The following is an 11,768-nucleotide window of genomic DNA, read 5'->3' as shown; positions in this document are numbered from 1 at the left end:
TAAACACAAGGTGTTAAAAAACAACACGGTTCCACACCATGCCTTTAATCCTTCACCATTTCCATAAATTAAACTTGAGATATGAAAAACACTTAAACAACACAACCATGTACCAAACTGTTATGGCACACAGAACCCATGGGTTAGACCGGAGGTCTCTCTGTGGGTGTTGCCCTTGTGGTATTCAGTGTATGTGATATATGAATACAATATATAATTGTGAGTGTGCCCATTTACCTGCACATCATGACTTAAAAAGTAGTATTCTGCAGTGGAGTGCAGTGAACAGTGAACTTCCAGTCTTAACATAAGCAATAGCAAGTTCTGTATAACTGACAGCAGAGAGCAGTAGAGAGGGCATTCCAACCACTATCTGACTGTACAAAACAGAGACAGGAAAAGGAATGACAAATTAGCCAGTAGTGTTACAGTAAAAAAAGCCCTGTCCACTTTACCATAAAGATCTAAACTGTAATAAAAAAATGAATGAAACAAATTACATTGACACCATTAAAAGAAAAACAAAAAAAACACAAGCACAAGATGAATCAATAATGCTCTGTACACTTCATCTGCATCGTAAGTAGACACACACACACACAGGTTCTGTGATGGAAAAACTGATCTGATTGCTTTGAACACAATACATTAAGGCCCTCACTACCCGGTCTATGGTCTTAACAGGGAGGACATGGGGAGGAAACAGCAGTATTGTAGACATCATCTTTTAGAATCTTGAGGCTGAGTTATTGAGAGCTGTCAAAGTAAGATACCGGTACTCAGTAGCGTCCTTTGACCTTCTCCACACCCTCTGTGGGAAATGAGAACAATGCCAATCTCAATGACTTAGGCCCAAAACGTTCATTGTTGTATTCCAGATTCATAGTTTGTCTCTCATCAGTAGGCTGATGACTGTGGGGTCTCTTCTCCACTCTGACTCTGGTCACTTTTCATTGTCTTTCATCTCACTTACTGATAAACGGTCTCTCACTTACTTCCCCTGTCCTGCAGGACACGCCTTGCTGGCTAGGCTATTACCCTTGTCTCATTTATTTACAATCTCACACCACAAACCTCTCCCTTTTCCAAATACATTCTCTCTCTTTCCTTCTCTCTTCTCTCTTCTCTCTCTCTCTCTCTGTCACATTCTCCTTCACTCTTCACTAGCACACGCTTATCTCCTCACTCACAAAAAGCGTTGCTTTGTTTCTGCTCTCCTTATTCTGACATCCTACTGAGAGTTCCAATAAAATGGCAGAGCACTACACTTGACTTCAGAGTAGAACATAATCTCTCTGTTGACATTTATGGCTCCTGACTTCCTGGACTGTGTACTGTAGAGAGTCAGAGTGTGCTCTGAACACATAAGAGACACTGCTTTTACGTAAGATATAAGACCGAACTTGAGCTGCGCGAGGGAACGATCTGAACACAGAGGACTCCTCAAGGCATAAGATAGAGAGCAGCAGAGAAGAACCATGCGGTATATAAAATGTGGCAAACAGAGCCACTGCAATGCAGTGCTGCTCCTGTCTCTGCTGTCCATTGACAGGGTTTAGAGAGGAGTGAGGCACATAGAAGATTGACACGTGAAGGTGCAAGGTGAACTAACATTGTAAGCCAATGTCTACAATACAAATACAAACAAGACACCTTGGAATGTTTGGTGAAGTGGCAAACTGGTAATCAATAGCTTGTCAATGAAAACAAGAAAGCACTTACAGTAAATGCACCGATTAAATCAATCTGTGACAGCAATGAATTATAGAGGACTTCATGTGTTAGGTTTACCATGGAGACTCCTTACTTATTATGAATAAAATAAAAGTGACTATATGCCTGGAGTAGGACTGCCCAGAGCTGATGGTTAATCTGCAGGGCACAGTGTCTCTTTAGCTCAGTGCTTCGTTAAATCCAAGTAGTAGGTTGCTCTACCTATCAGGGTCATGGAACAGACCACTCTTGATCTTGACCGTGTTCAACGGTCCACTGAGCAAGTCACAAGAGGGGGGCAGCAATTGCAGACAGCATTGAATGATTACTTAATAAGAGACATCTCTGATAAACTCTCTGCTTGTCAGAGTCCTGTAGTGTTGGTGCCCCCTTCTGGTTAGATGAACAGCTAGTTGTTACCCATGTTAGTGGGGGCTCTGCTGGGGTCCTCTTAGTTAAGAACCAGGTCACTGGTAGGCCTTGCTGAAGCCTCAGACTCGAGTGAGAAAGTCTAAGCTGAGGGACGCAGGGATGTGCAGGCTGTCCAGGCTGAGGGCAGAGGGTGTGTAGGGGAACAGGACAGGGAAGGTGTGTTTGGTGTCTACCAAGAGCTGTCCACCATCTTTCCTATCCTGCTGTCGATTCTGAGGACAGCAAGAAATACATAAACATAGTGAGAAGCACGGAAAAAACGTGAAAAGTTAAAATATTAAAATGGAAAATGCACTAGTGAGAGTTAACAATGGATCACTCAGAGTGGATGAGGTGATCTTACCTGGATGTTTCGGATGAAGGACACGGTGACTCTTTCCTCAAACTCGTTCAGTGGGGTATAGAGGTTGAGGATTTTCACAATCTGTAGTGGCAATCAGTACACAGGGTATAAACTGTCATGTTGTGTGGAGAAATAACTTATTGAGAGGCGAAACATTCTAAAATATGTCATTCTAAGAGCTTCATGGCTGGGCGATTGTAACATTGCGTGATGACGGTACCTGTTGCGTGGAGAGCGCAGTGCACAGGGAGCAGATGGCCTCGGCATCCTGAGATGTCTTCTTCTTCACCTGCAGTAGCTGAGCGGCCTGGATGACGGGCTCCATGGTGACCACCGCCCCACTCTGGTGGAGGTTCTTACCCCGGAGCCACTCCTCCATCTGACTGACGTTGTACCTGGCCAATCAAAAAAATAAATAAATGAACACACTGACTAGAACAGAGGTTCTCAACCCTCTCCTCTGGGACCCCCAGCCGCTCCACATATTTGATCTGTTCCACCACCAGCACACCTGATTCAACTGATCAAGTATAAAGCAATTATGGTTTGTACTTGATCAGTTGAATCAGGTGAGCTGGTGGTGGAACAGATCAAACATGTGGAGCGGCTGGGGGTCCCCGAGGAGAGGGTTGAGAACCACTGGACTAGAACTACACTTCTCTTCCTCTCCAACGGCAGTTCTCCTCTAACCTCAGCTCTACTCGTTATAATGAGTAAGATCACCAGCAGGGCTCTGTGTCATATATTATTGATTGATTGATTGCTTATGCCTATTTCAGGTGCCCGGGCCATAAGAGCTTACTGTATAAGAGTATCTTACTGTATAAGAGTATCTTACTGTATAAGAGTATCTTACTGTATAAGACTATCTTACTGTATAAGACTATCTTACTGTATAAGAGTATCTTACTGTATAAGACTATCTTACTATATAAGACTATCTTACTGTATAAGATTATCTTACTGTATAAGACTATCTTACTATATAAGACTATCTTACTGTATAAGACTATCTTGACCTACCTGAGCTGCATGCCGGTGCTCCAGGAGCAGACGTCTTTACGTAGCAGCAGGTTGTTGAGGGTGACGGCGTTGATGGAGTAGAAGAGCTGTTTGACCACCTGACTTGCTATCTCTGGGTCCAGCCCGTGCTCCCCCATCACACTGTAGAACTGGCCCAGCTGTCTGATCAGAGCCTCCAGGGTGTAGCTGCCCGGGCCGTCCCCATCATGGTCCATACTGGATGAACGGTTCCTGTAGCCCATGGGCTTCACACCAGCCAGGCTGGGGATGCTCTCACTCTCCAACATGGCCGACACTGCCCGGGAGGTGAGAAAGGAAGAGGTCAGTGTAACATACATATCTACTTTTTCAGTCCCACTCATATAAACCCAGTTGGCTCCTGGTCCATTTCCCTAACTGAAGCACTGTGCCTGTCTCCTTACCGATCATGGGCTGCATGATGTGCTCGGCCACCTTGACGAGCTGCTGGTAGATCTGGATGGAGAGGTCACTCAGCACCTGGCGGTACTCTGCCAGGTCAAAGTTCTTCAGACAATGCTCGTTCTGCTTGGCCGTGTTCTGAGTCATAAAGGCCTGGGAAAAACACAGCAAAAGAGGGAGAGGGTGTTTTATACTGCGCATGAGCTACTGTGCACCAGAGGGAGGCTGGTGGAGGTAGAAATCGGAGGACGGGTTCATTGTAATGAGTGGAATTCCTTTGATTTACCTCCACTAGACACCCCCTGCTGTACACATAGTAAATGAGCTAAATCTTATACATCTTTACAGTCCATTTTGTACCGGTACTCTTCGAGAGATCAAAGTCATCTGATAATACTGAGGCAGGTTCAGGCAGGTGCTGAAAGCCCTTTATTTATAGTTTTATTATATATATTTACAGGTTTATCTAATAAGTAGAATGACAAAAGTCTCACCTCATCCCCGCTGTACTGCTTCAGACAATGAAGCAGACGACTGGTATTAGCCAGCCAGAAGGACGTCATCTCAAAGTCATCGCTGTTTTTCTGCCGAAGAATTACAAACACAATTCAACGGTTTGCCGACCAGTCTTTCCACATAAGTTCCACATGACTTGCAACTTCCATAACATGTGCACTACAAACAGATATTTGAGGATGTAAACAGCGCTCTGTGTGTCTGTCTGCCTACAGTACCTTGAGGACCTTCTTGATGGCGTTGATGGTGGAGGTGAGCAGAGAGTGGACTTTCTGGTCATCGTTGATGTAGTCTGCATGGCGGATGCACATGAAGAGGATGTAGGCCGGCAGGCAGGGCACTGTGGCTGATACAGAATTAGGCTTCATATCTGAAAAGCAAACAGCACAGCAGGTTACAATAACATGGGGGACAGTCATGTGCCGGGACTCAGCACTATTTCAATAGTCTTGCCATCATTTAGATAAAACATTTGCCATATAAATACCAGTGATGAGTGTTTTGACCAGTAAGGTCTCCTCCTCCTTGCAGTATTCCAGCATGCCCTCAAAGTCCTTCTCTTTACGCTGGACAGTCACCTGGCGGCTCAGCTCTGGCTTGGCCTTGGTGGGCTGAGCTGCAGCAGCAGTCTGGGACACTGGACGGGACAGGGCAGGACACTGGTCACTCATATGGCTAAATACACTCACACAAGTAATAAACACTAAATAATAAAAAACGACTAGTACTACTGCTGCTATAGATACTGTCTATTACTGCACCTTCCAGCTCCTGTACTTTCTTCATGTAGACCCTAAGCTGCTTCTTCAGCTTCCTCTCGTTCTTCTCCAGTTTCTCCACCAGCTCTTTCAGGTCCTATGGCAGCAAATATTCAAGATGGTTAACAACACTATTATGGTCAGAGCTCAATTCCATTCCTCTACTACTAGTACTGGTGCAGCTGGCGCAGTGGTCTCACCAGGTTGTCGTTGGTGAGGCGGGTGATCTCCTGCTGGACGCTGTACTCCACCTGGGCCTCGGGGGACAGGGACATTGTGTGGTTCAGCATCTCCTGCTTCTTCTCGATGTCGTCCTTCAGGAGCTCAATCTGGGTGTGCAGAGCCTCCAGCTCATCACCGTGCTTCCTGGCCTGGGACTGGACCTGAGCCTCCAGCAGCCTGAAGGACACAGGGTTAGGGTTAGGGTTAGGGGGATGTGGACAGGGTTAGGGGTATAGTCACAGGGGAGGCAGCAGTCACTGGAGGGCTACGGTTACGGCCGACCCTCAAACTGCTATCTTTTAGTATCCTTAGCTGTGGCTACTTAAGCGTGGCACTGACCAATACCTTTCATTTGATCTCAAACAACTTTTTCCTCTTTCTATCCGGTATATATTCGTGGTGGGATAGGAAGGGAGGAAACAAGAGAAAGCATAAAGGCAGGTAGAAGAAAAGCAAGCAGAGAAAGACAACCTAGCCACTTGTTTTAGACCCTGGTATGCCAATCCCAGTTCTCCGTCTTCATTCAGATAGCCCCAGTCCTGAGATTTGCTGGCATCCGCAAGGCAGGGGAGTACAGCAGAGAGAGAGACGGAGAGAGACAGAGAGCCAGGGAGAGAAGGAACAGAAACACGGAGATGAAAGGAGTGACAGGAAGTAAAGAACAACTTGACAAGAGAGAAAGGAAAAGAGGCTCATAAAGGAGGCTGGTAAAACAGGAACTCCAAGAATTGATTTACCTGGTTTAAGAAGTTTAGACAGACACACACACACACACATTTGAATACTTTATTTGGTTCCACAAATTATATTATACAAACAGGGAATCAAATATTTCGGGGCTAAGCAGCACTGAACACTTAAGGGTACACATAACACCTCCTTCTCCACACGGCCAAGCTGCCAATAATAGCTGAGACAGAGCAAAATTTGGCAACCTGTTTGGCCTTTCTTTTAGTCATTGCAGCAATTTTCAGACCCCTCATGGTGCATTTATATACATGGCCCAGACTTCCAAATACAAGTATGCTGAATTTGCACTTGTACCCAAAGCTGGTTATCGTACCAAGTAGTGGTTGGTATTTGATATACTTGTCCTGGAAAGTCTGGTCCATGTACAGGTCAAAGGGGCAGCCTACTTCTACAATCAGCACCTCCTTGTGGCTGGTGTCAACAAAGACAACATCAGGTGTATTTGGGATGTTGGAAAAAACATCATTGGCAAAACCAAACCACTCTGGTAACACTCTGGCATGCTTGTACATAACTGCGCTAGATGGTAAGATGTTTTGTACTGTATCAGACACAATGTCCACAATACGGTCATGACGAGCTATGTACAGGTGTTTGTATGCATTACATCCATTTGTTATGTGTGCAATGGACTCTAGGTGTTGTGAATCCTGATGGTTTAAACAGAATGGACTGTGAGTGTGGGGATACCAGGTGGACAGATTGTACTTGGTCGGTAATACCTGCAGTCTTGCTTTGATGGTGAATTTCAGAACATCCTCACCAACAGCGACGTTCTTATACACTGAGTGTGAGACTGAGTGGTCAGCGAACTGCAAACAGGCTAGCTTTCCCTGTAGTCTGAGTCCACACCAGTGCTGCCTGATCTCAGACACACACACACACACACACACACACACACACACACACCATCTCCTCGATACAGCTGTAAATGACCCCTTTGTAGGCAAAAGCTTCTGCAATGTTACTGAGGTACTAAGAGGATGTTTAACCTTTCACTCAGTCATCTCTGCAGGGTGAGGGGGTGCCATTATATGTCTCTACCTCTCAATATTGGTTCCTACTGAGGCTTTTTGTTCAAATGAGGATGCATACTGTAAAACTTCCCTCCAGATTCGAAGGTTCTGCACTCAGTGATGTAAAAATGTACAAATGGCAGCTAGGTCTCCTTCCAGCGTGCAGATAATGGAAAGGCATCAAAGAGACGGAAATAGAACTGCAAATGGAGGATTGCTTTAGTCAAGATACATCTTTGTGCTTCGGCTGGCTCGTAAAGCAACACAAATGTCTTTCCTCCCAGGCAATCTCAGGCTCATCTGTCTCCTGTCACTCACCGACTGACTGTGACAGTTCCACTAATGATGACCCAGAATGATGACAGAGAGAGCAATGAATTTAGATCGATACCCCTGTGCCATCCACAGTGCAGTGGAATCATACGATTCTTGCCATAAATATGTCATCATCAGCCCTGTTTCTCTCCCTTTTCCAGATGTGACCCAATAGTAACTCGTCATATCCAGAGATGCCCAATCGAACCCTCAGATTGTCACTTGCCTCTGAGTCTGCGGTACAGAGAGTATTCCATTGCACAAAATCTGCACTAGGAGGCATTTTGGTGAGTGTCACCTTCAGAATAGCGTAGCGGGTAGCGGGCCTGGGTCTAAAGCTGAATGTTGTTGGCAGTAGAACTAAGAGCTACTGTTGGCATGGAAGTACAGTTACATGTGCCTCAATGGTAAACCCTCTTAAAGAACAACCATGGGGTAAGGGGGGGGGGCAGAGTGGCACCACAGTTCATTGTATGTAGTGACAGCTGCATATTCAGTCTGGACAAATAACTTCCATAATGTAACTGTAGGTAGCAGAGAAAAAAATTAGGAACTTCAATTTCACACTTACTTCTTAGACTCACAGAGTCCATGATAGGCCTTTAGTGCCTCCTCCTTGTCCTTGGGCTTTGTGCTGTTGGTCCAATCAGACACATTGTTGGTTTCCTGTCGATTGGGGGAGAAATAGAAAATCAGTTGGGCTGGTGCTAGAGATTCAAATATACTAGTTACAGTAGGTGATACAAAGACCTGTGCTCTACAATGCAACTGGGGAGGGAAGATGGGGAGAAGGTACTGTAGGCAGACACACACTCATCTGAAAATACCTTATTAGGTAGTAAGGCTGGCATACATCTACTCATACCTTCCTTTAGGTCAGACTCAGAGTTTAACGCTCACTCATAGACCTGGGTCATGAGTTACACCCGGCGGGCATCGACACATACAGTACGTCTTTCCACAGCCGACTTCCTCTCTATGAGCATCTGAATCGATTAGCCTCAATTCCCGTAGAGAGAGAGTGCCCAAAGTGACACATACTGATTCCCTAGAGGTATACCCATCACCTCTGAGGGCAAGACGTGTCAGTCATAACCTCCTCTTAGGGAGTATGACGTATGACAAGCAGGTCCTCTTGCTGAGCAGGCGGTGGGGAGAGCAGCACATGAGAGCTGAAATATTAATTGGCCGCATCCAGAGTCATGAATGCGACACTGATCTTCTCCTCCTCCAGGCACATCTCTACCTCTGGGAGGTGTGAGGGGGCAGGAGGACAGAAGATGCTCGAGCCTGCGTTCATAGATTCACTGGGTTCAACGTCATAAAGGGACCAAGTAATGGACAAGTAATTGGACAAGTCATGGCAGTCACGTGGACGCTCCGGCGCTCTCAGAGCTAATTTATGAACGCGGCCTGAGCTGTCGGCTCTGTTCCCACACGATATCCTCTGCCTGCCTGTGCTCCAGTCCATCCGTCTGAGGCGCTCCACAACTCCTGGCTGCCCACAGCGCTTAATAGCAGGGCAGATTACAATAAGCACCCTCTTTCACGAGGACAGAAATGCAAGATAGTGCATTACCGGGAAAGACATTTCTTTTTCAGTCTTTCAGAATCCTGTTGCAATGCTCTAAATGTGTCTGACTGCCTGTACCTGCACCCCTCTGTCTGAACTCTCCTACTGAGGTTTGCCACTTCAACTTGGTCAACTCGCTTTAACTTAACTATCTAGTATGGGAAATAACTGTACAGATCCTATTTTGTCTACAATATCATGTTTTGCACTTCTGATTAGATGGTAATCTGCATTTTGTTGTCTGGTACTTGGACTGTGCAATGGCAATAACGTTGAATCTAAGATCTATCTATCCATCCATCTATCTAAAGATCTAAAATCACAATGTTCACGACTATCATACGACCCAATTAAATTGCACCACATAACTGCTGTCCTTGACGGACTAGTTGAATTGCCTTTTGATTAGCAAACAGGGCCATTTATTGATATTAGATTAATGGATTAATCTAATAGATTAGATGTAGCACTGCCTTAACACAATCAAAGCCATGTAAACTTTGAACTCCATTCCACTTTATTGACTTACAATGTGATTAGTGATCTCCTTCTGCTGGGAAGCAGTAACTATTTGGGTCCTGAGGATAAGGACCTCCTCCTTACGCACTTCCAGCTCCTCATTGGATGCCTTGAGCTGGTTGAACAGCAGGTTGTAGCCATCCTGCAGCTCATTGGAGGAGCTGTTCTGGGAGGCTCGGTTAGCGATGGCCTTCCTCAGCTCATTCAGGTCATTCTTCAGCTTCTTATTCTCTGACTCCAGCTCTTGTCTCTGTAGAAAATACGAAAATATGAAATGTATTGCTCATCCAGGTTCAATCTTAGGGCAAAGGACAGTTTGGCATAGAATACAGAATAATTAAACAGCCAAATTGGAATACATTCTATGCTCTGGTTTTCTGTGGGGTGGCATGCAAAGTACTGTACAATTTTGCTTGTACGAAATCTGCTGGAAAGGTAAAAAAATTAAAGCTTGATTTAATAGAAAAAGTTGGATCTGCAGCATTAAACATTAATGTCTCAAAAAGCTAAATTCTTGTCTTCTCAAGACGTACCCTTTCTACTTTGTATTCTCATCTGAGGCTAAACTCAAAGATCACTTTTAGACAACTCTTCAACTAATCTGGTGGTGCATCACTGTCAAGTAATGCACTGGTCTCTACTGTGCATTTAAAGTGAATGAAATCAAAGACATCAAAGACAAGGGAAACAATGAGAGAGAGAGTTAGAGAGAGAGAGAGTTAGAAAGAGAGAGAGAGAGTTAGAGAGAGAGAGAGAGAGAGAATTCGTCTCACAAAGGCTTTGACTGCACATGTCTCTTCCATAAATACTGAACACATGATGAACATAACTTAAAGAAAAAAAAAACGATAATTATTTGTGTACGTCTCTGTGTCCCTTCAAAGCAAACATAACCAAAACTACACCTGCAACCTGTCTTCCCATCAATGAGCCCTCTATGACAGCACATTGACAGCTCTCATCTACTGAGCGTGTTCCCCATCAGGGTTCCCGACTCCTCCTGCACTATTCAACACTATTGTCCCTCACCCAAATCCTGCCTGTTCTGTATCAACACCTCTCTTCTACATCCCTCCCACCATCCACCACCCCCACACATACAGTACACAGGTCTATCTATCCTAAAGCTTCCACTCACCGAGCGCTGAAAAGCAAAGATGGCCAAAAACAGCACAACGACCAGGGTGAAGAAGAAATCAAAGACCACGAAAACAGACATCCCAGTGCAGACTGTGCATGGTGTGTTTGTATGAGAGTAAGTGGGTGTGTGTGTGACTGTGCGTGGGTGGGTGAAGGGATATGTACCTTGAGACTGTTGTAGGCCAGGTCTGCGCTCTCTTGCTCTGACGTGGAGTTCTTGGGTTCAATACCCTGCAAGATAGTAAATAGTAAACATCTGAGCTTGATAAGACTATTGGCACAATAAGGCTATTGTGCAATGTTATTACCCAAAGCACCAAGCTGAGGATCAATATCTTGGTCTGACAGATAATGGGCCAGTTTCACAAACAAGGCTTCAGCCTAATCTTAGACTATCCATCTTCAATGGAGATTTTACATCGAAAGTGTGATTTAGTCCAGGACTAGGCTTATGCCTTGTCTGTGTAACCGGCCCAATGTGTATTAAACTTAGAGAGGTTAGAGAGCTCTGTGTGTAGGTTGTATACATCTTTAACAGCTTGCTCTATATACGGACTCCACACAGAACTACAGTAAACCAGACAGGGATGTACCTTGCGTTTGGCAAGCTCCTCCGTTTTGTCCAGGTTGACTTGCAGTCTCTTCCTCTCCTGTTCCAGCTCCCTGACACGCTTCTGCAGCTTCATGAACAGACTGATGTCCATCGCTGCCTTCTCCACTCCCATCTCCTGCAGGGGTAGAGGGGCGCTGTGAGCTCACACACAAACAAACACACCAAAAAAAGCACAAGATGTTCCGCATGGCAAAGCTCTGGGTCTTACCTCCACTAGCTGGATGGCGTCCTCCGTGTCTCCCACCTCAGAGGTTGAGATGGAGGGATAGTTGGAGTCAGACTCTAGGCTGCTCACGTTGGACGGGTTTCTCCTGTGGCCAGGCTGGAACTGAAGGAGAGAGGGAATCGTTGGGTATGTATCTTTTTTTTTTTTTATTGGGATAGAGGCAGTAGAGATTGACAGGAAGGATGGGTG

General features: G+C 45.3%; 1 protein-coding gene across 1 annotated transcript in view; it reads right to left on the bottom strand.

Annotated features, from left to right (window-relative positions):
* Positions 1 to 2,204: 2,204 nt before the first annotated feature.
* Positions 2,205 to 11,768, bottom strand: part of myo5b (myosin VB) — a gene marked incomplete at both ends in the record, with an annotated part of 57,894 nt that continues 48,330 nt past the window's right edge. The window contains 16 exons of the mRNA XM_080529502.1: positions 2,205 to 2,357; positions 2,489 to 2,569; positions 2,709 to 2,883; positions 3,512 to 3,806; positions 3,934 to 4,084; positions 4,426 to 4,515; positions 4,666 to 4,817; positions 4,935 to 5,063; positions 5,209 to 5,302; positions 5,406 to 5,604; positions 5,899 to 5,976; positions 8,080 to 8,174; positions 9,611 to 9,850; positions 10,906 to 10,971; positions 11,334 to 11,468; positions 11,562 to 11,681. Of these exons, the coding sequence (XP_080385628.1) occupies positions 2,205 to 2,357; positions 2,489 to 2,569; positions 2,709 to 2,883; positions 3,512 to 3,806; positions 3,934 to 4,084; positions 4,426 to 4,515; positions 4,666 to 4,817; positions 4,935 to 5,063; positions 5,209 to 5,302; positions 5,406 to 5,604; positions 5,899 to 5,976; positions 8,080 to 8,174; positions 9,611 to 9,850; positions 10,906 to 10,971; positions 11,334 to 11,468; positions 11,562 to 11,681 (2,253 nt within the window). The remainder of the gene's footprint in view (positions 2,358 to 2,488; positions 2,570 to 2,708; positions 2,884 to 3,511; positions 3,807 to 3,933; positions 4,085 to 4,425; positions 4,516 to 4,665; positions 4,818 to 4,934; positions 5,064 to 5,208; positions 5,303 to 5,405; positions 5,605 to 5,898; positions 5,977 to 8,079; positions 8,175 to 9,610; positions 9,851 to 10,905; positions 10,972 to 11,333; positions 11,469 to 11,561; positions 11,682 to 11,768) is intronic.

This window comes from Nansenia antarctica (assembly GCF_963989245.1).
Source record: "Nansenia antarctica genome assembly, chromosome: 4".
Lineage (NCBI taxonomy): Eukaryota > Metazoa > Chordata > Actinopteri > Argentiniformes > Microstomatidae > Nansenia > Nansenia antarctica.
Note: the sequence above shows the minus strand (reverse complement) of the source record. Positions and strands in the feature narration are given on the sequence as shown.